Source organism: Perca flavescens, chromosome 4, assembly GCF_004354835.1.
Source record: "Perca flavescens isolate YP-PL-M2 chromosome 4, PFLA_1.0, whole genome shotgun sequence".
NCBI lineage: Eukaryota > Metazoa > Chordata > Actinopteri > Perciformes > Percidae > Perca > Perca flavescens.
Genome location: NC_041334.1, coordinates 18,899,249 through 18,924,744, shown reverse-complemented (window position 1 = coordinate 18,924,744; position 25,496 = coordinate 18,899,249). Strand labels below are relative to the sequence as shown.

The window sequence follows — 25,496 nt, the reverse complement described above, 5'->3', positions numbered from 1 at the left end:
ACAGTTAATAATTCAAATAACTATATTTTCAACCATTCACATGACATCACACTTTTGTTTTTCTCCTGCCAGTAACTTTAAAACAGCAACATATAATCGGCATTATACAATTTTTTACACTACTTCTCGATATGAAATTGCAAGTCTAGCATTTGGCCACAGCGTGGCAGCATGTAACAATTCATAGAAAGTGACTAACATTAGATGAGTGCAGATGTACTGGCCGACACCTACTGTAGGTTTGTAGACTAATAATATAGAGGAGCACCTGAGGAGCATACCTTCACACCCCTCAGTTAATAATGACTTTTGGAATGCATTTATTGAGAATCTCTTGACTGAGCCTCCCAAAGGCAACTACTGAAGCTATTATTTCACAGAATCATATGCAGTTGACATACTATGTTTTCACATAGACCATATTGCTACTTGAAAATAATATTTTTTTTTATGAATATCCACTCCATGTTAAATATTTCTTACATTAAATGCTAACTCAAAAACGGAACATTTAATTTTCTGAAATTATTTGATTTCCTCCTTAACAGTAACCAGGCCTTTTTATTGTAGGACCTAATTTGAAGAATTACTGGCAAAGATCTTCTATTAAACAGGTTAAAATATTTTCATTTTATTGCCACATTCTGCCGTTGGTAACACCATTTGTTTTTCAGTGGGCACCTAGACAAAAATGCACAAATTACAATTCCTAACTAAGCATGATATGATATTTTTTTCAACTCACTACTTCTCTTAATAAATATTCCTGTTACAGGTAAAAAAATATATATTAAAGAAACTAAATCTTTCTCCATCACCACACTGCTGTCACATTTAGAAAGACCTTCTCAAATGCCAATTGTCTCTCAAACAGCGATACCAAAACATTCAGCATCATCAGCATATGTGGCAGCTTTTCTTAGTTAAAATAACTATTTTGTAAGTGCACATAAAAGTAAAAGCCATGGTTTCAGCCTTCACACTGACAGGACGTGCTGAGAGGACTGTGTTATTAAGAACAGTCTCGTGCGTATTGATAAAACTGTTGGAGTTATACTAACACAGCATTTGAGAAGGTCTTCTCCATTACTTAAAAAACATAAATATGGTAAATATATTGATCCTACATTTCACTTAAATACCAACAATATTAGTTATCACATAATTACAAAATACAGTTTATATTCAGGCTTACATACGTTGCCTGGTGCAGTGTCTTGTTTTAACTGAGGTCCCAGTAGAAAACGTTGTTTGGCGATGGCTCCTTAACAGAACTAAACCTGACATTGAAACATTTTATTGGCGTGTCACTGTCGATGTTCATTTACAATCTTGACACCCGAAACCCCTTCCATGTACCCCATTACACTCGACTCCTGCCTAAACCACACATTGTTTTCTGCCATTGTGTCTCAACAGTAACGCCTATACATCTCTCCATAACTTTGTTTTCTTATGACTCTATCGCTGTAATAAGAGAGTTAATGTCAGTGGACACTTCTGAGGTCATTTGCAAGATGAAAACACAGCTGGCAAAGGGTGCTGGACCAAAAGTGAGGTGTCTGCTTTGGCACTTTTCTTGTGTTTTCAATTCATCCAGTGCCTTGAATACCTCTTTGCTATATGTTTCTAACCCCACAGATAACAGTGGTGTTTAAACTTCAGTCAATCTAATGTAGATAGTAAAGTATATAAGATCCAGAGCACCAAAACGGCATCAGAGCATCATAAAGAGAGGCTGGTTGGACTGTTGTGAAGTTTCTCTCAGACGCTGCTGCAAAAGAAAGGCAGGTGTCATTTCTCAGTGACTGCAGCGGCCATAGGGGTCCGTATGGTCCCGCGTGCTGCGGCTGCCAGCTCCTCGATCTCTGCATTTAGGCGCCTGATTACCCACTCCATGGCTTCACGGCCCTGATCAAGAACAAATAAAGCATTAGTCCATAGGAGTGACTATAAAGAGAATTACATCAAACTGAATAGACAAATGACTAAAATAATAAACAGGATGATTTAAGGGGTAAAGGGCAAAGTGCTTGTGGGATTGTCGAACAGCATATGCAACCCACCTCCACCTCCCACCTTTTAGATGTCAAATTTGTGAGGACAAAGTCCAACAATTTCTGAAACTTTCTGTAATCAAACAAGCACGTACACTTCATGCAGTAATTGCAGTGTGGAGATGAGAAAGTATCCAGGGTTTGGACATGTCGTTTTCTCATATTTCACACTACTTCCATCACTTTTTGTATGTACAAACAAAGTGCAACCCCATAAAGCCATTTTAGGAAAGATTCTTTATAATTATGCTCCTTAATCCCTGTAGTCATCTTTCCATCAACGTATTTTTATGTGCATTTTGAAGTATCGCATTACAAAATGTTGACGGAAACGGTAAAATTCTGAAAAATTTGTCCTCAAATTCGCAAAATAAGTTTTTACGCTCGCTTGAGGTGGTTTAAGAGTTTTAAGAGTTAATGCGCAAAATGGGAGATGGAAACAGTTTTGACGAATAACTTGTGTTGTAGCGAACATCAACTCCAATGATAATAGTCCCGGTATCCATCGGATGGGGGAAGGATCGGAATACACAGTACGCCGTACACTTGAGGCACAAGAAGCGTAGTGGAGTTGCGGTGCGCTATAGCCGGTGCCTCAGCCACGTCGGGTAAATGGACGAATTGGTTCAACAGCTTGAATCGTATGGCCTTGCACACCGCGTATACAGCGGTGTACGGTTGTCTTATTGACACCAAATGTCTCTGCCACAACCCTGTATTCTGCACAGGTAGCCAACTTGTACAATGCTACCTCTCTCCATTTAGCCAAAGAACTTAGCTTCTAAACTCTTTGATTTAGCAAGCCGGTTTGCAATCTACAAACATGCGTAACGTCAACTAGTTTATTCGCTCTAAACCAACTGATTGAAACGCTTCTAATTACCTTTTTCCTTTTTTTTTTAAAGTTTGCTTTAAATTCGCTTGACAATTAGATGGAAACATGACTAGTGTGTTGTACTCAATAATGATATAAGTTTTCTTGTTAATACTAAGTTCCGGTACACAATTACTGACAATCTTTAAGGTTTATGTGTGTGTGTTATCCCTTTTTGAATGATTATTGTGTGGTCTCTATGATAGCATGATAGCTGGCTTTTCTTTTGCCTTCACATGTGGACGGACAAAACATTGTATGAACTAGTTTGTTAGGAGCGTACGTCAGCCTTGTAAAAAAAATATAATTCTGTTACACAAAATTCTGTTTATTTTTTCAGACTTTTTTCAAATTGTCTGTTTTTTCTTGTGAAATATTATTTATGTTTTTTTTTTACAATTTGAGGGCGTGTAAACATCCATTAAAATAAAACAATCTGAAAAGGACAAGTTACTCCTTGGCTGAACTGCTCACAACTGACACTTAAAAAGTAAGTAAATAAAAAAAAAAACAGGCCTGTCTTAAGCCACATTTGTCAATTGGGCAAAGATGATAATTAATGTAATTTAAAGTGCAGGACCCAAAAAATAATCAGTCAGATATTTAGTTTAACATTTGTCATATTGGGAACTACCAGAAAAGGGCCTCATGCATTGGGTCCTACCTGTAAGACAGTTTTAAGAGATCTCTTACCTTTCCAGCGTTAACAGAGATTGTGCTCGCCATAACTCCCTCCAAGTAACTGCTGAGACTGACTCCTTTTACAGAGATGATCGCCTCCTGGGTCAGTATTGTTCTAGTGTTAAAAGAGGGTTACAAAAAAATCATGGTCAAAATGGTCAAATGGCTTCAGAAATCCATGATTCTTCAGTAAAAATAACCGCTATGTAAAAACGTACTTGTCTTTATCCTCAGGATGTGGTTTGTATGTTAACTTTTCATCCACAGACACCAGGTTTGTGAAATTAATCTGCAGAGGAAATAGTAATATTGTTAAGATACTGTATAAAATGTTTGTACAGTACCACAGCCTACAGCAAGAGCTGTCAGACAAGTCTCAAAACAGCATTACAAACCTCAATTGTTGAAACGTAAGTTATCGACCGGTGGAACAACCAAGGCTTCATTCCAGAGAGATTTCAGCATTAATATTAAGCTTATGTGTGTTCAGACTTAGATGGGTGTGTTTGGTTGACATATTAAAAAAAGGGTTTTGTGGACAGATAAAAAGGTTTCATGAGCCACACTACCAGATTGATTGATTTCAACATTAACCCAAAGGTGCCAGAGGAGGGTGTTGATGGATGTGTTGTGTCATTAGTACTCACATTTGAGGACTGAAGTTCAAAAATCTTCTCTTTGGGATCCACAACCGTGTGCTCCTGAACATACGTGTATGTTCGAGAGTTACCAATGATCTGAAGACAAAGAAAGAAGCACACTTTACTACAAAGTGAAATGAACTGCTAAAAATTGTAGATGTTACTCAATCAATGTTCTTTTTTTGTGCAGCATTTTCATTTTTTCAAAATGGTAACTTTATTTATTCATTTATTTATTGAGTTACTCATTTGTTTATTGTTGTGACACAAGTAGACAAAGCGTTTTGTCCTGTATGCAGTTCATACACAAATCATCTGTTTACCTTTATGAAAGGTAAAATTAAAAAAAATAAAGATTTCTGTATCTGTATGAATCTGATGTACTACCCCACTTATAGACAAGCATCTGTGCTAGCTTGAGTTGCAATGTAATACAGGGGTTTCTGTCATTTATCAATGATAAAAGAGTGATTTTTTTTTTCCTTCACAAAGAGTACAGAGGGAAATTGGCGCTGCAGAAAGACACGCTGCATCTAGTTTACACTCACACACTGAGGCTCAGGAGTGATTTGCTTTGAGACAATCTGATTAAGGGTTGCGCTCTGTGTTATAGACTGTCCTTGGAATTAAAGGGGCTGCTATTCATAGATGTCACTGACGACGAGCCCTTTCTCAGACACTGATTAGCCAACGTTTACATAGGCTAACACATGATGTAAGTTCAAATGGCCTGTTGCAGAAATCCAGAGGCCTCCGTCACTGCTTTCTATTCTAGTGACCTCTAGTGATAACCCAGCAGACAGAGATGGAAAGTTACATCACATGCTGTTGTAGGTTACATTTCAGCAATGACAAAAATGGCACTACCGTGTCTTGTACAACACGAGCCATAGCAATGACAAAAATGGCACTAGCGTGTCCTGGACAACACGAGCCATGGCACACAGCCATGAACTCGCCTCTGAGCTCGTCACCAACCAAGTCTGCTGCCGCTGCCCCTGGACAGGAATAGCCTTGGGACTATAGGTCACGGAAGGCTGGAAAGCATTAACCTGCACTATCTCCCACGTCAAGTCATGTGTTTTTTATTTAGAGTCATGTGTATATTTCAAGTGTGACCAAAGCAGTTAAACTACAAGGTTACTGCTAGGGCTTCACGATATGAGGAAAATATCTAATTGCGATTACGTTGACTGATATTAAGATTGCGATATGATTCACGATATAAGAGGGAATGATCATTTTTGTATCGTTATTGTCATTTTCACCCAAAAATAATATTTAAAAAAAGGATATTTTCTTTAGTCCGTAGGATAGGGATGTGTAGGCCGAGACGGCTCTGCAGCACCACAACACTTCATTCAGAATGGTTTGACACATATTTTGCCTTTAACAAATATTGCACCTCTCTGCAATTTGGATATTGCAGTAGTCCATATTGCGATTTCGATACAATTGCAATTAATTGTGCAGCCCTAGCTACTGCAGAGGTTTTTAAGACTAGACTGCAGACCTATACTGCTGACACAGTTTGGGATTTGAAACTCACAGATTTGACTATGGATGGAAGACCCCACTCTGTGCTAAGCAGTCTTTTACTGTGGAGGCGTCCCTGTTTGTCGATGCCTCTGTCCAAAACGTCCACTCCGATCACACTGGGGTTCATGGGGTTGGGATACTTCTGCATAGCAGCCTTGGTCACTGTCTCCCAAGGATGGCTGTGGAAGAAAAGTAATATAGTAGTATACAAATGCACAGACTGACTAACTGACAATCTGACATTGAGTTAAAGCGTTTATAGACATGTCTTTACGATTAAAAGTGACAAAAGTGAAAACAAAAAAAACTGTGATATCCAACTGGACTTCTTATTTTCATGATAAAAACTGAATACCCTACAATCTTAGTTAATAATACTGATGTACTGTACGTATTTCAAGTACAGTTTCAAAGTAGGCATATTTGTCCTTTACTTAAGTCTTTCCATTTCATAGTACTTTGAACTTCTTCTCCACTACATTTCAGAGGGAAATTTGGTAATTTTGGCTCCATTACATTTATCTGAGGGCTGTAGTTACTAGATACTTTACAAATTCAAACTTTACATACAATCATCTCATAAAATATGATGCATTGGTAGAGATTAAACTATCCTATGGCATATGAAATAGTAGAAAAAAATTTGACCAACCACTACAACAGTAAAATGCATTAATGTGGCAGTGGTAATAATCCATTAATATGCATAACTTAGCGAATACCAGCCTACATGTTGGGCCATTTTTCTCAGGTAACATTACTCAATGCAGGACTTTATCTTATGATGGAGTATTATTACAGATATTAAGATAAGATAAGATACACCTTTACTGATCCCCATTGGGGGAATTTGGTAAAAATTACAATTTTTCACAAGGATTTGAACTCATTAACTTCCACTTTTGTGACAATTTTAGCAAATTAACCGAGCTGAGGGCACAACAATTCATTCAACAATCTCATTACTATCAGGCAATTTTTTTTTAAATAGCAATGTAATGTAAAGATGAGTCGAATGCAATGATGTATTATTATTACATCATCCATGCATTCGACTCATCTAAAATGATTATTCGGTAGTGGCATTGAGAGGTGGAAGGTTGCCACGGAGACGCGTGAACCGCGTGAACGCGCCAATGTAAGTGACGCAAGCAGACCGAAGCAGTCACGGCAAAAGGAATGTAGGGGAAAGGTCGCGCGCTGGGATTAAATGCTAGATCGCACCCGATACATGTGTCGACGTCATCACGTGAGCATACTGCGCAGGCGTCAATTTCCCGTCCGTCTTTGCAGGCAGACTGTACGGAGTATATAGCGGCAAATTCTACCGTAAGAAATCACCAATTAAGGCTTCTAAACCGAAAACTACACACCTGGGCATGTTCCTGAAGAAATGTTATCCGAAATGGAAGAGACAGAAACAACATCGGCAATCAAGATTACAGGTTTCCATGACCGCTCTAACATATAGCAGTGGAAAGATTGTTAGCATAGCAGCAAAATCACCAATGAGGCTTCTAAATCAGAAACTACACAATTTAATGTGATCCGAAATTGGGGAGAAATGATTAACAACATCGGCTACCAAGAGTGTATGTAAAATATAAACTGACTGGTGTTGAAGTTAAAGTGTGACCGCAGTTGGGTGCGATCTAGCATCTACCCGCGCGAGGGGTTGGCCCTGACCGGCTGGTTACACAATTTGACAACGCTTTTCTGGAACGACAGTCGTGCATCCCTGATTCACATTTCATACGCTTTTACATTTATTTAAAAAAAATAAAAGTACGTTACTGCGTGCCTCATACAATATTTCGTTGAAAGAAAAAGCCACTGACTGGAGGGAAATCTGGCTACCGTATGTGACGTTATAGTTAGTAAGCTTCTACTACTAACGTTAGCATACTAACATATGTATAGTAGTTAGCAGCGTTTTCTTGTTAAAGTTTTCTGTCATAAACCATGTGTGTGTTCACCGGATTAAACACGAAGCCTGCAGAACCAGACAATGAACCGCCGGACCATCTCTAACACATCACCGGACTAAAACGAAATTTACCTATCTTAATAATAGACTTAACGTTAGGCTACTTACTTAAATGTGTGCTCTGATGCCCAGATCTTCATGGTTTAACTAGCTAGTTGACAGATGCTACTGATGCCGGAGTCGAGGCGCAGATAAGCCGGGAGGTAGACTCAATCACACTGACTGAAATCAGTGTACCAGGACAACTGCAAGTCCCCTCCCACTGTACCACAGCAGTCACATGGGGAGTGTTTTATAGTTACGCATTTCCGCTAGTCTACATCATGCCGCATTAGTCCACTGACGCTGTGTGGACAGCTGAGAGAAATATAGGCCTATTTTATATTTAATTCGTCACTTGACGAACGACTAAAACTAGATATGAACATCGCTCTTCTAATTAACCTACAGCATGCAGTAATATGTCCTATTCACTAACCCACTACAGTATGGGGATATCAGCCATTTACTATGTTGCACAATTCAGCTCAGTGAAGGTTGAACGTTCTCTGCAACCTTGAATGAAGGAGAGACAGCGGGCTGTTGACGCAACAGCATCAACTCAATGGTCAAATCTTTATGCATAATAGCAAATGTGGGTATTTCTCTAATATATGTAGTCAATGTGGGATATTTAGGTGCAATATTTAATGGGTTATTCATTTTTACTCACCACTGCTGTTAACACCCGCCTGTAGAGAATAACGTTAGGCTAAGATTTCTATAATATAATTTACAGAAACCAGCCTTGATGATTTTCCAACATTGTCAACAGCGAGTCGGGACATCATGAATCAGAGAGGTCTTGAGATGATTGACAGGATAGGGAGGACAAGCAGGAAAAAAAACATGTGTCTGCTTTAGTTATGCTTGCTTTATCAGACTTTCTTTTAATCTTAGCTTTTCCTTGTGATGTACTTAATTAAAAAAAAGATACAATAGAAGTAGCCTATATTCTGTTTATCTGAGAATGACAGCTCATATATAATAATCTGTGGTTACACTTGATACAGCATTATTAATGCTGTCTGTCTGGATCAAGTGAGTATTGGCAAAAGTGATAACTATTTTTTTAGTCACATTTTGTTGCATATTATCCTGGCATATATAATATTAGAGTTTAGAGCTTCTATCCCCTTTTGACCTCATTGCCACATTGTAACTTTAAGCAGATTGGCCTCGGTGAGCCAATACTGCATGAGTCACCATAACCAATATTCAGATGTGGGTTACATGCAGTACATTATCTTTATTTGTGTATATGTGTGAGTAGTTGATTTAAGAGCAGTTGTGCAGACATACCCACGTCATGTGTGCTTATCTCAGATTGCAGACACTCTGGCCAAGTTATGTGTAATCTCTATGTCCCAGACTCGTAACAGTTGTAGGAAACTGCGTGACGGCCTTGAACGGCTGTCACTGTCACTGTGCTGTCAGAAACTACTGCCTATCACTGGAGCAGAGTTTAGTTACTTTTAGTCCAGTTTAAGTTCAAATGATAATACTCAATGAAAGAGAAAGTATTTTGGTAGTGTTTTAGTGTTATATTAAATGTACGCTCAATCCTTAGAAATCATTTTTGTTTTTACTGTTTTTAATGTCTGTCGTAACTTAAGATAAACTCAATGCAACATTTACTGTAGGTCTGAAAGAAAATATTGGACAAACAGTGTTAACATCACAATTTCATTTTTATGGCTGTGGATTATATAAAGTTTGCGTAACATAAAAAAAATCTATATATACATGCACAATGTCCACAATTTTCAAATATTTAATATAAAAGAAAAAACTTCTCAAAAGCAAAGCGTACAAGTCATTTGAAGAATATAAAAGACAACAAGCACTATTGTTTAAATATGTCACAGCATCTTTTATCAAGTAAAGGCTGTCTAAATCAACCATATATACCTAAATTAAACTAAAAAATAAAATTTCCTTTTCAGACTAACAATCCCACATATTATCCATATCCTTTCCGACAAGGTGTCAAACATACACACCACACTGTATGCCCTATACGTCTTCTACTCAGCATCTTTGCTCATTTCAGTCACTGTTTCCAGTTTAACTTCCATCTTAGACTGAACCATTGCTGTAGCTGGTAATGCAGGTCCCTCCACTTCTTCCTCCTCCACTTCCCAATCTAGATCAGCGGTGGCATCTTGGTACTGCTGGTACTCTGACACCAGGTCGTTGAGGTTGCTCTCTGCCTCAGTGAACTCCATTTCATCCATACCTTCCCCTGTATACCAGTGGAGAAAAGCCTTCCGTTTGAACATCAGGGAGAACTGCTCGCCCACACGCCGGAATATCTCCTGAATGGCTGTGTTGTTGCCGATGAAAGTGGAGGACATTTTGAGGCCTCGGGGTGGGATGTCACACACGGCAACCTTGACGTTATGTGGGATCCAGTCCACAAAGTAATTGCTATTTTTCAGCTGCATTGCAAGCATCTGTTCTTCTACCTGTTTGGTGGACATCCGACCACGGAAGATGGCAGCAACTGTGAGGTACCGCCCCCTCCTTGGGTCGCACGCCGTCATCATGTTACGGGCATCAAATATCTGCTGGGTGAGCTCAGGCACCGTGAGGGCTCGATACTGCTGGCTGCCACGGGGCGTCAGGGGGGCAAAGCCTGGCATGAAGAAGTGGAGGCGAGGGAAAGGCACCATGTTGACAGCCAGCTTTCTCAGGTCTGCGTTGAGCTGTCCAGGGAATCTCAGAGAGGTCGTGACCCCGCTCATGGTCATGCAGACCAGGTGGTTGAGGTCCCCGTAGGTCGGCGTGGTCAGTTTTAGCGTGCGGAAACAGATGTCATAGAGGGCTTCATTGTCTATGCAGAAGGTCTCGTCTGTGTTCTCCAGGAGCTGGTGGACTGACAGGGTGGCATTGTAGGGTTCCACCACTGTGTCAGAGACTTTAGGGGAGGGCATGACACTGAAGGTGTTCATGATGCGGTCAGGGTACTCCTCTCGGATCTTGTTGATGATGAGGGTTCCCATGCCAGAGCCGGTGCCACCCCCCAGTGAGTGAACCAGCTGGAAGCCCTGCAGGCAATCACAGCTTTCACTCTCGTTCCTCACTCTGTCAATCACCTGCTCCACCAGCTCCGCTCCCTCTGTGTAGTGGCCCTTTGCCCAGTTATTCCCAGCTCCTGAGTTCCCTGTTACACCAAAATAAATAAAAATCCTCTCACTTTTCAATAAAATTAGACATATAAACACCTATTGCAAAAATGAAAATATAAAAGAAAGTTGCGCCTCTTCTTTATAAGTGGAATGTTGCGTTGAATTAAGATCTCAATTGTATGTTGCCAGTTAATATGTTTCCTCTTCTCTTTGGTTAAATACTTGCAAGTCCAAATTAGGTGATGTTTTTTTTTTTCAATTTGACACATTATGTGTTCTTTTACGTGTTGACATTATCCTCCGCTCTGAGATTTATGAAACATTTTACACCAGTTCAGAGGCACCAAAGCATCAAATACAGCTCTACCGCGAGTGTTTATAGTTTAGTTGTGTCTTTCCTTTTTCACATATTAATAAAAAATGCCTTCAAATAAGCCATAAAAGCAAGACAGTTGTAGCAGGTATTCCCCAGTATGACTGTTTCGTTATTTGTCTCACCGTGGATGAAGTTGTCTGGCCTAAAAAGAGCCCCGATGCGGCTTCCTCTTACACTGTCCATCGTACCAGGCTCCAGGTCAACAAGCAGGGCCCTGGGGACATATTTACCGCCTGCAAACAGAATGTAAATTAATTACTTAAATATCTGGAAATGTGCATCCTGAACTTACGTAGGTCCTCACTCTTTTGTGTCAAAGTTTAAAAACAGTATTATTTAAAAATAAGAATTGGTAAGTGATAAACCACTATGCTCATGGAATAAACTGAATAAGTGTCGGCTGTTAAATGAACAGTGTATGTACAGTAACCTCTTCTTACCATGTGCCTCATTGAAGTAGACATTGACCCTCTCCAGTTGGAGGTTGCTGTCTCCCTCATAGATGCCTGTTTCATTGAGCCCATGTTCTTCACTGATTACTTCCCAAAACTAGAAAGACAAAGTGGGAAATCAACATAATAACATCAACAGATTAACGTAAAATAACAATAATAATAAGATATAACTGTAAGAGTTTAGCTGTTTAAGAGATGAAAGAATTTTTCAGATTATTAATGCACAGCAAATATCAGACAATTATCTTTCTGTGGTTTCACACTTTTCACCTCTATGTGTTTATATGGTTGCTTATATGGAGATTTTATATGCAGTTGGGCATAAGTATAATTGTTTTATCTGTGTGTACCTATTCAGTCAGTGTATGGCGGCAAAAACTATGCTTACCCTGACTCTTTCTCAGATAAATACATGTTAAAATGCATCCCAATTTATTAATCTGTGGCACTTGTTCTGACCAGATTAAGAATATCTGATGTGCATGATAAAATAATAAATATACTTCACAGAATAACTACTTGATTACTGATTCTCATACAATGTCAAGCAGCATAATATGTTACTTTCTGTATTATCTTGTAGTTCCTCTCTCTTGCTTTGTGTTAGCAATGATAAAAAATGTCCCACCCATGCCAGCCTCGCTTTTGCCCTTATCTTTTCCTTGAATGCTTGACAGTGTACACCCTGTCAATCATCCCTGTGTCACTCACAACTGTTTGTGGCACCATGCAAAGGAACAGTGCATGTCAAAAATATGCAGCATCTTTTTAAAAAGTAATAAATAAAAAAAATAAGAATATATATAATTTTAGACATACTGTACATTAAATATAATCTTAAATACTTACATTAAAACATTTCCTCATTTTATCTCAGCTAGCGTAACAAAAAAGGTAATTGTCTTTCTAACAATTCACAATTCAATAACGTTCAATCACCCACATTATAACTTTAACAGTGAAGAAGTATTTTATTTATTTATTTTTTACCTTTGAGCCGATCTGGTTGCCGCATTGTCCAATTTGCAGATGTACAATTTCACGCATGATGATCGGGCTACAGTATAAAGAGCGTCTGAGGGTCTCTGATAGGCTTTGGTCTTCGAACCAGTCTTTTATACAGCACCAGGAATGATGTCATCAGTGATGTCAGGGAGTCACCTTAGTCAATAATATTTTACTAACTATGAACTTAGCAGAATAATAATAAACAAATAAATTATTTTTAGGGGGGTCTGCCATACTTTTATACTCTTTAGGCTAGATAGGCCTAAGGAATGGAAAAGACCTGGTAATTGTGTAAAACTGTGCAAACTTTAACAAACTTCATATTATCTCTTTTGTTAATACTGTATATCATACATTAATGAATTATCAACTGCTGCAGAAGAAAACAGTTGGAGCAATAATGACAAAACAACATTATTATATTGGCTTTATGTGGCTCAAACACATCTGTGAGCTGTACCAGTGAGCAAAAACAGGAAGGAAGTGAAGAGAAGATGAATGGAAGCAGTGAGTTTCTCTGGCTAGTGTCAGATAACATCCATTTGTGCTACATTACTGTAATATTAGGCCATATACCTGATATTAATGGAGCTAAAACAAATGGATGTTATCTGACACTAGCCAGATAAACCCACTACTATATACACACAAATACAAACATGTTATACCATGTCTGACACAAAGGAATAGTGTTAAACAAAAATATAGAAACAATTCACTGCCTTTTCATAACAGACTTTTGATAATGGATCCCATCCATTTTCCTTTCTTAAAGGATCTGGACGTTACAAAACGTAAGTTTCCATATTCACCTACTATGTCTGCATTGGTGCAACAATAATGAAGTAAACAGATAAGAAAGATGCTACCATCTAGAGGGCTATCACAGGCATAACAAGATACCATTCGAAGCAGGTATTGTCTTACAGACAGACGAGTTGATTTACACAGCATTTTGTCATGTCAGGATTTATTAAAGGATTCAGACTCCAGTCCACCTTTTCTCTAAAGTCTTTTAGATCCAACACGTGAATAAAGGGACTGATAACAAATGTCTGATTGTCACAATAATGCGTTAACATGTGGTTCAGATTGTTATATTTTAGATCAAATAATAAGAATATAAATCAATCTTAGCAGGATGATTAGACAGTTGATTATTATGCCTTGTTTTTAAGCTGAATTTTTGGTCTTATGAACTTAGAAATAGGCTCTTTTTTTATGAAACATATGTTTGACATGTCACAGTATGAAGCACAGGGTTACCATTACAAAGTGACATCAGAAAAACCCAAATACATAAAATTGTCTTATATTATTGTAAGGTTATTTTTAAGTGAAACGTTTATTTGGATGGTAGATAGTAGTAAATAGATCGATAGATCGATAGATAGATAGATTCCAGTGTCCTGTAGCTCAGACATTTAACATTAATTTTAAAGCAAAGTCATAAAAATAAACAAAGAGATAAGGTGCAAATAATAAGTACAAATGATAAAATGTGCCAATAAAAGAAAAAGTACAAAGAGATCTAATGTGGCAGTAAAAAGCACAAAGAAATACACAGAGAGAGAGAGAGAGAGAGAGAGAGAGAGAGAGAGAAGCCCAGGTCATAAGCCCCCTCTATTGGCTGTATTGTTAAAAAGTCTGATGGCTGATGAAGTATCTCCAACATTCAGTCCTGCAATACAACCAGATGAGCCGTCCGCTGCAGTTGTTTCTCTGGCCTAGGATGTTGTAGAGGGGGTGGCTGACATTGTCCAGGATGGTCTGCACCTTGCACCGTATTCATCTCTCCACCACAGTCCCCGTGAGTCCAACCTCCTGCCAAGCTGAGTCAGTCTTTTTTCACCAACTAGTCCAGCCACCTAGATGTCAACACTGACTGTTAAAACCTGTAGCGTTCCTCTGCATACGTCAAAGGACCGAAGCCTCCGTAGGAAAAACAGCTGACTCTGCCCCTTTCAATAGAGGGCATCCGTCTAATTAACTTCAAGATAATGCATCGCTTCTATTGGACTCCCTCCAGATTGTTTAGACTTGGATTAAAAGACACACCAAATTGTTGGAAATGTAAGTCAGTGGACGGCCAACAACTTTCATGTCCTATGGTCCTGTAATAAGGTCCAGGAATTTTGGACCGGGATGCATGATATACAACTGTATACCGGGCTGTCGGACTGCAGGGACCCAGGTTCCATTCAGCCCAAGATTATTTGTTCTGGGAGATGGGTCAAACTGCGTGTCAATCACTGCTCATGCACACGCATTCATTCTCCCTTGTGGGGGAAGGGGCTTAGGAGACCGTTTGGGCTTCAGCATAAAGGGGGGGAGGGACTGAGAAGTTGTAGATGTTCAAATTCTTTGGCTAAATCCTGGATCTTCACAATCCTACCTACAGCACCTTTAACTTGCTTCTAAGATCTATGTAATTACTACTTTTACTTCAGTTGTCTGTTGGGGTTTATTAGAGAGCCACAGTAGCATTTAGTGGTCATTGATGACCTTTATGTGTTTTGCCCTGAGCTTCTTTTCCTTGCCTTTTGGGCATACCATGCACAGTGTTTGCATGCTTCTGAGAATTAAAGAGGAAGAATCCAGGGAGTCATTCAACAATTCAGATCACCATTAGGTTAAGATGGATTTTATTCTAATATTCTATAACTGAATTGGTCAATTTAATTAATGTTGTGACTGTTTTGAATGATAGTTCTTGCAAACTCTCCAGTCATTTCAACCCAAATTTAGCGACTAAAATGACTAAGACGTCAAGGTTTATCACTATTTCTCTCATCAATAAAGTATTCTGATATCCAACCAAAGATATTGGAGTCCAGATCTCAAATCTGAGTTTTTAGTTATTCTTAACTTTTGTTACATTATGTAGAAAGCTGGAGAAATTGATTCAATAAGGGATTCAAACCCAAATTAAGATTTGATCAAGTGTTATCAAACCCCAACATAAATAATAAACACACCTAATAATTTTGCTTTTAAATGTTCTAATAGTTATTTTAAAGTAATAGCCTATAAATAAGAAAATTAAAACGCCTTAATTATTTCTGTACTTTGACCGTTACTCTGTCTAGAAGTCCTGTTTACTTTTAGTATCAATGGGCCTATTCTATAATTTATTGGTTTTAAATGTTATTGATGAATGCATTTTGGGTTGATAATCATTTTGCTTCAAAGAGGGCGCCTCTTCCCTTTCTGTAGCTCTGCTTCACGCTCCGGGCAATCATGTGATCCGACCCTGCTTCATTCCAGATGCGTCAAGCTGCAGCAAGGAGGAAATAGGAAATACTTCAATCTAAACTTCTTAAACTAAAAGCACAAAATTTCTTTTGCCTCGATGAGACCAGTTACTGTAATGGAAGAGGGAAGAAGAAAAAGAAAGTTCCGCTACACAAATCTGTACTCATTATTCAGACTTTTTTCATAGTCTTTAATTATTATAATTGAATATAATTTTTATTTAAATGAAACCGTCTGCAATGTTTAAAGGGGAAATTTATTTTTGTTGGACCTAACAACTCACATCTGAAACATGACAAGAGACCCTGACCCCCACCTAGACACTGTTTTTTTCTTTTGTAAGCGGCCAAAGACCAAAAAGGTTTGGAACCACTGGCTTCATCTTGAACAATGTATTTGAGGATTGGGACATTGTTTTTAATAATTAGAAAAGTAACTAACTGTGAAGTACAATATTTGCCCTTTTAATAGTAGTGGAGTAAAAGTACAAATGTATTTAGTTACTTTCTTCCGTTGCTTTAACTTAAATTAAGGATCAGGGTATTTCTACCGCTGTCAGGAAGTCCATGAATGAATCCCATCTTTTCGTGACTTATCGGTATTTAATCAAATCAATCAATTCAAGTTTAATTGTCACATACAATTTATTTACAGTGATGTAGAGTGACATTTTCAGATGCCTTCCTCAATAATCCAACTTCATAGTTGTATGAGAGTTGGATTTTTTTTTTTTTTAAGATTATTTTTTGGGGCTTTTTAGGCCTTTATTTCCACAGAACAGATGAAGACATAAAAGGGGAAAGTTAGGGGGAACGACATGCAGCAAAGGGCCGCAGGTCGGAGCCGAACCCGCAGCCGCTGCGCCGAGGAGCACATATGCGAGAGAGTTGGATTTTTTTGTATTCCAACCATTGACATATGATTCCAACAGAGTAATTCTGTATATTATTGTGAAAGTTCCAACCGGAAGTTGAAATTCTCGTCACGCGAAGCTTGACCACGGTCCTTCGTTCCCAGGGTTCCGTGAGAGCCGTTTGCCCCACCCCGCCTCAACGCTATCTCTCTCAATATACAATCCTCAGAGAAAAAAGGGGGCAAAAATAATTTAGAGTAACACCGCAAAGAAAACCATTCTTGTTTCCCCGAGCGGTTCACCGGAGCAGACGCGGCCTCTCGGCGGTGAAACGTAAACGTGTCGCCGCTGGACCAGTGATTGAAAACACCGCGGTACGTTCATGTATCATGCACATGTAACCCTAATCTACCACACGGATTCAGAGGGAATACAAAAAACTGAGAGACTTGACAGCGGGCTGTACCTGCGCCAAACGACAATATAGCGGAGGATTTTTTTTTTCCCACGAATATCACCTGAATGTTGAGGTATATTCAAGGACATCCAACTGCCAAAAAAAAGAAGCTTTACGATGTGAGGAGAAATACAAATTAACGTTACAGAAAGAGGACGGCCGTTTTTTGGGGTTTGGTCAAACCCTCCGAAAAAGCAAGCTCCAGCATCTGTTGACTGGGAGAGGAAATCATTTTGACATCGGCTAAAAACTGGATATTATTGATAAGGTTGCTAACATCAACGACTACAACTCCCCCCCTCCCTCCCCTCCCCTCCCCTCTCCTCTCCTCTCCTCTCCTCTCCTCTCCTCTCCTCTCCTCTCATCTCCTCTCCTCTCCCCTCCTCTCCTCTCCTCCCAAAAGAAAACCGTGTACAATGTGACGGACTTGCAAGACGGTTGTGATAGAGAAAGAAGCCCCATTGTAGCCTGATGATTCACATGCCGTCATTTTAAAAGGAAATATTTATTTTTTATTCCCCCCCCCACCCGCCCTCTGATGTGCTTTGATTAGTTGGATTGCCAACAACATCTAAAGATAATAACATAAAATATATATCTGGGGGGGGGGGGGGTGGGGGAGGTCGAGAAGAATATGATATTGTGAGTGGAAATGAATTGAATGGCAGTGTGAAATAACTGCCGAAGATGGGCTCCAGAGGAGACATTTGCTAAGATAATTAAATAAAATAGCGTGAATATATGTATATGTGTTTTTAAAGACAAATTGAAAACACATTTAAACAAACAGGAACACCGACGTTCATTCATGTACATTGCAAGGTTGGAAATTTCACATCCACTCATTAATGTTGATGACTTCATTGCGGATTTACAGCGAAAAACACAAGAATCAAGCGTCTGAGAGGGCGGCATCGTTGCTCCGCTCCTTTTTTGAGTGATCTCATGTTGATAAATTGCCAGTAAATAGCCACATCCATCCATAAATATTGTGCCAAAGCCTGGTGGAGCCCACTGTCTACTAACGGGTTTACATCTTGTTTCATCTGGCAACATAAATGCCACCCATTTTGAGACGGGTGTTCCTCTGTTGGGCCAGTCTAGGAATTTAGGTTTGATTGATTTGCTTCTGATCAACACCCTCCCTCCTTCCTCGCTCCCTACACCTACCTACCTACCCACCCACCCGGCATCCCCCTGAATCTATTACTGGGGTTTTGGGAAGATGGGCTGTCTTGGCAATAGTAAGACTGAAGACCAACGAAATGAGGAGAAGTCACAGAGGGAAGCCAACAAAAAGATAGAGAAGCAGCTCCAAAAAGACAAACAGATATACCGGGCAACTCACCGGCTACTACTATTAGGTAGGTTTTGTGTGTGTGTGTGTGTGTGTTTTCTTCTGTTAATACAAATGTAATAGCGATTGTTTCAGATTGTACCCGTTACTTTTTTCCCCCAGTGAAGCATCAATATATGATGCAATGACATGATGTCACTACACCAGGTTTTACAGTGACACAGGACAGTTGAAAAGCTGCTGCATTCATGGGTTAATATGGAGCATGATTACAGAACATGTGAGAGATGGTGGACAGACAGATGGACAGCATTTGTGTGAAGGCAGCATGCAGAGGCTGGGAGGTCTTTTCAGACGTACATGACAGCACAGGCTAACTGTGTGTTTGTGTGTTCAGTGTGGATTCACCTTGAGTCATTTAGGCCTATAGACTTAATGTTTGATGCTATGTTTCAGACTCTACACTCTTCTTTGCTTAATCCTGTCTACACCAGCTACTGGACAATGGGTATTCTAATCAGTCGTTAACTATTATTAATTTTAAAACATGCCTGTTCGGAATGGGACGATTGCTTGGCCTGTGGTATTGCTGCTAGCAGCTTTCTTGAGAACCGCTCATCCACAACTACAAACACCTGCCATGACATAGTTGCATCACATACCCAAGTCGCAGCTACTCAGTCAGAAACACCGGTGAAATGCACTCTGCTTCACAGAAAAAAACCACCAAGAGCAGCCTTCATCATTAACCAAGGTAGGCAACTGCCTGGGGGCCCGAGGTAAAAGGGCCCCAAACCGCTTTAGATTTATTATGTTTAGTCATAAAAATATTGAATATGTTACTAATCTAAGTCTAGGGTTGGGCATCGTTTGGATATTAACGATTCTGATTCCAATTCCGATTCTTCCTTTCGATTCCGGTTCTTATCGATTCTCGATTCCGATTCTTTGAGGGGTGGAGTTGAAATGGGTCACATGCTTATTTTCACAAATAAGAGGAAAGTTTTATTTTGATTAAATGGTGGTTTGCATTTTTACGGGGCTTTTTCAATGTAAAGTAAAGCCACACTAGAGCACTGCTTACTGTGCTCCATGGCTGCAACACAACAAGCGCCTGGCCACTACAGAAACCAAAACTTGCGCATGTTAAATTGGGAACCCATGATCAGATTTGAAACCAAATCTTCCAAACAATTCCAATAAAGAAACGATTCCGATGGAATCGTAATTTTTAAACGATTCCAAGTAGGAATCGGAAGGGCCCAAAGAAGTTAAAATACTGCATACTGTGGCCGGTTGGCTCAGTGGGTAGAGCAGGCGCACATATACTGAGAGGTTTATGCCTCGACACAGAGGTCTGGGGTTCGAATCCGACCTGTGACGATTTCCTGCATGTCTTTCCACTTTCTCACCTAGCTGTCCTGTCAAATTAAAGGCGAAAAAGAATAAAGGCAGAAATGCCCCCCAAAAAAAAAAACCACAACTGTATACTAATAACAGGAAAACAATGTACTACTACATTAACTTGACAGAGAAATGTTACTGGTTACGTTGCAGATTCAGATTTTACTCAAAAAAATGTAACAATTAAAGCTTTTGTGCATAGTTTCTGTCGCCCCCATGAGGAATTCCAAGTAATGACAACAACACTGTCAGCGCGTCCACATGATACAAGCCTTCCGTGATCGTGCACGCGCCCCCACCCCTCCTCCACGCAGTTGCTAATAGCCAAGGAGGACAAGGCGGATAAAAAAAACAAAACATGATGAACTCTTCAGAAGTAATTATTTACGCTCAAGCTTCTTCATTTGGCAATAGCTTGAATGTAACGGACGTTCATTAATATCAAAATGTACGCACTAAAGCTTTAATATAAAATGCAATATTATTTATTAAACTATCCAGCATTTTTTAGAGTTGAAAGCTCCACCTTGACCCAACGGTAAATACTTTTAGGTACATTGTGCTGATAATGCCTCTCTTTCACTCTTCACTTGAAGTAAACATTTAAATAAAAGTTTTACTTCAGAAAAAAAGTTTTGAGTTGCCAAGCCTCTTGAAGTACAGTGAGCAAATTAGGATTACTATTAGGATTACTATCTTCCCTTGAAAGACTTACACCCAGGCTCTAAATTGCAGGCCTGTAGCCTAGCTCCTTGTGTCCAGTCTAGGCTTTCTCTTTTTAACTGTAAACATGTGTGACCGTCCAACACATTTTATCATGCCGGTATCATGGAAAATGACATTTTCTTGATTCTTAAAAGTATTTCTCCAACACTTCTCCTACCTACAATCTCTTACCTAAGTGAAAGAACAGATGTATTATCAGCAAAATGTTACTAAAAAGTATTAAAAGTACTCATTCTACAGAAAATACATCATCTTTTAGATTGTTAGCACTGATGCAACAATGCATAAGTAGCATTTTGCTGTTGTGGCTGGTCGAGGTAGTTTTCCTTTTTTTGTATTCCTTTTTTTGACTTTTCTCTTGTCTTTGCTACTTTTATGAAATAATGGATTAAGGTCATTTTGGAGGATAAATGTCTTTTTGGTGGAACTGCTAATAATTCAATCAATGCTAATGTGACAAGGGACCCCAACTACACAGTTTTTTGTAAGGGGACACAAGCTAAATAGGTTGGGAACTAATGTTACTTAATATTCAACAATGCATTTTATAAGCTTATCATGTAAAATCTTAACCTGAAAAGTAACTACTAGTAACTAAGACCCCAAAATGCCTAAACCTTCACAGATCCAGTACCCAACAACAAGCTTAAAAACATAATCCACTAGTTTTAGATGGATCCCCATTCTGTATGTTTTAGTCTGTGCCCTTTTGAAGAGGTTTTGTACTCTAACTCTTAAGAAACATTTTTCTGTCCTCTTTTTTTGCTTTCAGGGGCTGGTGAATCTGGGAAAAGCACGATAGTTAAACAGATGCGAATATTGCACGTTAATGGCTTCAACGCAGAGTAAGTGTTGGTTTCCCTCCATGTTTTATTCTATATCTCTGTCGTCAATCACACACACTCATACAGAGCACTTCATCACTGGACCACTATAGACCGTTCTGGTGGTTTTATTTACAGAATGTACCTGAGAAACTGATAATTAGGATTTATTGGGTGATATGTGCGGGATCCGATGTGAAAATATTTTGTTGAGCAAATACCTTGATGATGTGGTGATGTTTTGGGGAGGACTACTGGTGCATTCACAAGATACAAATGATAGACAGGTCTATTTTACTCAACTAGAACAGTAAAATGAGTTGGTTAATTTGGAACTTTAGTGTCAGCAAATCGTCAAACAAAATGCCAATTAATGAAGAAACATCAGGACACAGTTTCAACAAACAGCATGACTTTTAAAAGACATAGATATTAGGGGTGTGCAAAAAAATCAATTCACATTCAAATCGCGATTCAAGCTTTACCGATTCAAAATCGATTCATAGAATTCCAAAAATCGATGCATATTTTTTAATTAAAAAAAAAATTGTATCTCTACTGCAATCACATGGGAAAAGTAACTACATTTACATACTGTGAATCGTGAATCGTTTTTGTTTTTTTTAACCGAGAACTGTTTTTGAATTGAATCTTGAGCATGAAAATCAATATCGAATCGTGACATTTTCTGAATTGTGCACCCCTAATAGATATTGTTATAGATCATTGGATAGAAAATAATCAATTGATCATTTGAGTTATTTCTCAAGCAATCATGGAAAATATTCCCTGGTTTCAACTTCTCAAATGGGAGAATTTGCTGTTTTTATTGTGTTTTTAAATATCATATTCATTCAATTAATATTACAGTTAACTAAATGTCTTTGGGTTTGGACTGTTGGACAAAACAAGACATTTGAAGAACTTGTGATGAGCTTTTTTTTTCACTATTTCACTCTTGAGAAAATAATCAGTAGATGAATCAATAATGGGAATAACAATATTACAATGTTCCAATCCTAGACAATATTATATCCTCATATTCATAATATCCATAACACTTACCTTTTATCCTTTACAACACATGCATACAGCCAGCTCCAATACTAAACATAGAACTAACAATAATCCAAGTATAAAACATCTCACCATTCTTGTAGCTAGAAAAAAACGTGTCCTCTTAACGTTATTAGCAGGAAAACATCAGATGAATTTCTACACATAAAAGGATCTTCATTGACTGAAACTGATCGCCTGGCTAGTTAACAAATGTTTGTTTTTTCCAATTCTATTGACATGAAGGGATAGACTCTTTCTTAGTTTTTATTTTTTATTTTTTTTTAACTATCTGATATGAAGTTAAATATTTTGGGCAGATTTCTGTAATGTTTTGGAGTAAATACTCCCAAGTTTGCATGACACAAGACGAATGCTTTATCCGTTTCAAGTTTTCATGGAAACCTTTCCCTGGATGTTTTCAAGCCCCCCTATCTTGTGAATTTCCGAAAACTCAATCCCAAGTTGATGCAATGGAAACAATTGTCCCATTTTTCTATTCTTAATCATCTGTTTCCTAGAAAGGGGTTTTAGGGTAGGAGCATCATCATGTGCTTATTTTTGGGTCATGTTGAACAGATGCTCCTCACAGACCCAGACGCTCTGGTGTAATGACAAATCCACAGTTGGCTGTCACTCCCCAGAAGCGTTAAGCTCCAGGGTTGTTTGTGCTCTTTGGGCCCGGGGGAGTTCACCTTGCTGGGTTTCCCCTCTGGGTGCAGGGCTGGCAGCGCCAGGTGCTGGGAGGATGAGGAGGATAAGGACAGGGAGAGATGATGGGGAGTGACACAGTAATAGGAGAGATGAAGGTGAGAGAGGGGCAGTGTTTTTTTGTTTTGTTGTGAAGGTCCAATGTGAGGAATGTATTCTTTCTCTCTCTGTCATAATGTGGTCGCTCTGAGTGAAAGAAAGGAACGAGGAACCGAGAGAAGCTCTCTAAAACCACTCTTACAAAGTTCAAACATCTCCTTCCTTTAAGGGAATAATCAGACTGAGGGTGTTTCTTAGCCATTTTGTTTAGTAATCTAAAATGTTAAAGGGGCTGTACTTGATATTCAGAACAAATGCAGCAGTAAACAACTCTTTGCTATATAAAGATATAGTGGAGTAGTAGCGTCCTGAGCAGAGAATGAAGTCACACTCCCTCTGTGTGTGTTGCAATCAGTGCTTCTCTGTTCTTTGTTTTTGATAGCCGGTCCGGTCTTGTTAGTGCATGTGAGTGCCTTGTGCGTTGGTGTCAGATGCCGAGGGCTGTGACAAAGAGTCGGTATTTGACGAGCTTGGGAATGGTCTGTGAGAGTCATGTGGAGGCAGTCCCAGAACCCTTTTTTTCCCCCCCTAAATATCGAGTACAGCCCGTCCAATCATTAGTTCCCCTGACTTTGAGAACTTTTTGCAGTGGAGTCAGAACTAATACATTAAAAAAGTTGCAAGAAACTGTTGTGTTAGAGGATCTCTATTTATTGTGAGAAAAATATATATTGTATAATAGGGCTGCAGGTAACGATTATTTTCATTATCTGCTGATTATTTTCTCAATTAATCATTTGGTTTACAAAATGTCATAAAATGGTGAAAAATGCCCGTCAAATTTTTCCGGAGCCCAAGGTGACATCCTCAGATCTTGTTTTGTCCGACCAGCAGTGTAAAACCTGAAGATATTCCGTTTATTATCATAAAAAAAAGAAAAAGAAAACCAGATGACATTCACATTTCAGACCCTGAAACAAGGAAATGTTTGACAGTTAATTCAGTTGTTTATCAAAAAACATTTTCTGTCAATCTACTAATAGATTAATTGACAAATCCTTTTGTGAAAGGAGTTGTCTGAAATGTTCTTTCCTGAAGAGTTTATTCCAAAACACTGTAGCAGTATTATCAGTTCAAAATGTTTATTTCCTTTATCTTATCTCATCACAGGTCATAATTTTTCAGACTTTAAACTTTAGTTTAGTCTCCATTTTAGTTTGACTGATCTCTTGCTTATATAACAGCTAAACCAGAGTAATGTATATAAATATACCGTCATGTGTCACAATCCAGCACCAAATGTCTGATGGGATTTTGGCTTTATTAAATTATGCTGTAGCTTGGTTGTATTTGGTGGTATTATTAGAGTTGTGATGCCGTTTTTAACCCTGATAATCAGATTGAAAGGTTATTCAGATTCATATAATTTAGGGCTGTGCAATTAATCAAAATTTAATCGTGATTATGATTTTGGCTCCCAATGATCACAAAAACAGAATAATCGAGAAAAACAATTATTTAGCTCATTACGTTTTGCAAGTAAACTCTTATTTTCTCTTGTGTTCTGAATGAAAAAATAAAGTTTAAATAGGAAAAGTATTTAGGTAAATTTCCCAGTTGTATGTGTTTTTTTTTTTTTTTTTACTGTTGATTTATTTAACTTTTTCCACTGTTTTTTAAGCTCAATAATTGCAACATCTTTCCAGAAGTCAACAAGTAATCGTGTTAAATTATCGTGATTTCAATATTGACCGAAATAATCGTGATTATATTTTCTTCCGTAATCGAGCAGCCCTAACATAATGTTCATTTTCTATTTGAGAAGGGAGGTTATTTTGTTTTGATTTGCTTGAACCAATCACAAGCCTGTGACATATCTGTCCCACTGACGACTTTTTAACATTGGGAGCGGTGGCCGGGTTGGGTCAGTGGGTAGAGCAGGCGCACATATACTTAGAGGTTTATGCCTCGACGCAGAGGTCCAGGGTTCGAATCCGACCTGTGATGATTTCCTGCATGTCTTCCCCCTCTCTCTCCCCTTTGTCACCTAGCTGTCCTGTCAATTAAAGGCTGAAAAGCCCCCAAA

General features: G+C 38.7%; 3 protein-coding genes across 3 annotated transcripts in view; 1 reads left to right on the top strand and 2 right to left on the bottom strand.

Annotated features, from left to right (window-relative positions):
• Positions 1-604: 604 nt before the first annotated feature.
• prelid3b (PRELI domain containing 3) lies at positions 605-8,070 on the bottom strand. The gene is made up of 6 exons (XM_028576696.1): positions 7,888-8,070; positions 5,803-5,971; positions 4,260-4,349; positions 3,831-3,901; positions 3,625-3,727; positions 605-1,911 (listed from the first exon to the last, which is right to left on the bottom strand). The coding sequence occupies exons 1-6, from the start codon at positions 7,917-7,919 to the stop codon at positions 1,795-1,797; spliced, it is 582 nt and encodes a 193-aa protein (XP_028432497.1). The 5' UTR covers positions 7,920-8,070; the 3' UTR covers positions 605-1,794.
• Positions 8,071-9,407: 1,337 nt separating this feature from the next.
• tubb1 (tubulin, beta 1 class VI) lies at positions 9,408-12,854 on the bottom strand. Its single transcript, XM_028576644.1, has 4 exons — positions 12,771-12,854; positions 11,766-11,874; positions 11,448-11,558; positions 9,408-10,984 (listed from the first exon to the last, which is right to left on the bottom strand). Exons 1-4 carry the CDS (start codon positions 12,825-12,827, stop codon positions 9,846-9,848), a joined length of 1,416 nt encoding a protein of 471 aa, XP_028432445.1. The 5' UTR covers positions 12,828-12,854; the 3' UTR covers positions 9,408-9,845.
• Positions 12,855-17,969: 5,115 nt separating this feature from the next.
• Positions 17,970-25,496, top strand: part of LOC114554090 (guanine nucleotide-binding protein G(s) subunit alpha) — a 32,664-nt gene continuing 25,137 nt past the window's right edge. The window contains exons 1-2 of the mRNA XM_028575685.1: positions 17,970-18,717; positions 21,553-21,625. Coding sequence (XP_028431486.1) covers positions 18,579-18,717; positions 21,553-21,625 — 212 coding nt within the window. The 5' untranslated portion in view covers positions 17,970-18,578. The remainder of the gene's footprint in view (positions 18,718-21,552; positions 21,626-25,496) is intronic.

Bases quoted from the DNA above. Each gene is read 5' to 3' on its own strand.
- prelid3b (XM_028576696.1), bottom strand. From the start codon at position 7,919: ATGAAGATCTGGGCATCAGAGCACACATTTAA. The intron at 5,972-7,887 runs GTAAGTAGCCTA...TTTCTTCCACAG, and splicing joins GCATCAGAGCACACATTTAA to CCATCCTTGGGAGACAGTGA. The intron at 1,912-3,624 runs GTAAGAGATCTC...GTTCTTGATCAG, and splicing joins TCTCTGTTAACGCTGGAAAG to GGCCGTGAAGCCATGGAGTG.
- tubb1 (XM_028576644.1), bottom strand. From the start codon at position 12,827: ATGCGTGAAATTGTACATCTGCAAATTGGACAATGCGGCAACCAGATC. The intron at 11,559-11,765 runs GTAAGAAGAGGT...TTCTGTTTGCAG, and splicing joins CTACTTCAATGAGGCACATG to GCGGTAAATATGTCCCCAGG. The intron at 10,985-11,447 runs GTGAGACAAATA...TTGGTGTAACAG, and splicing joins GCCAGACAACTTCATCCACG to GGAACTCAGGAGCTGGGAAT.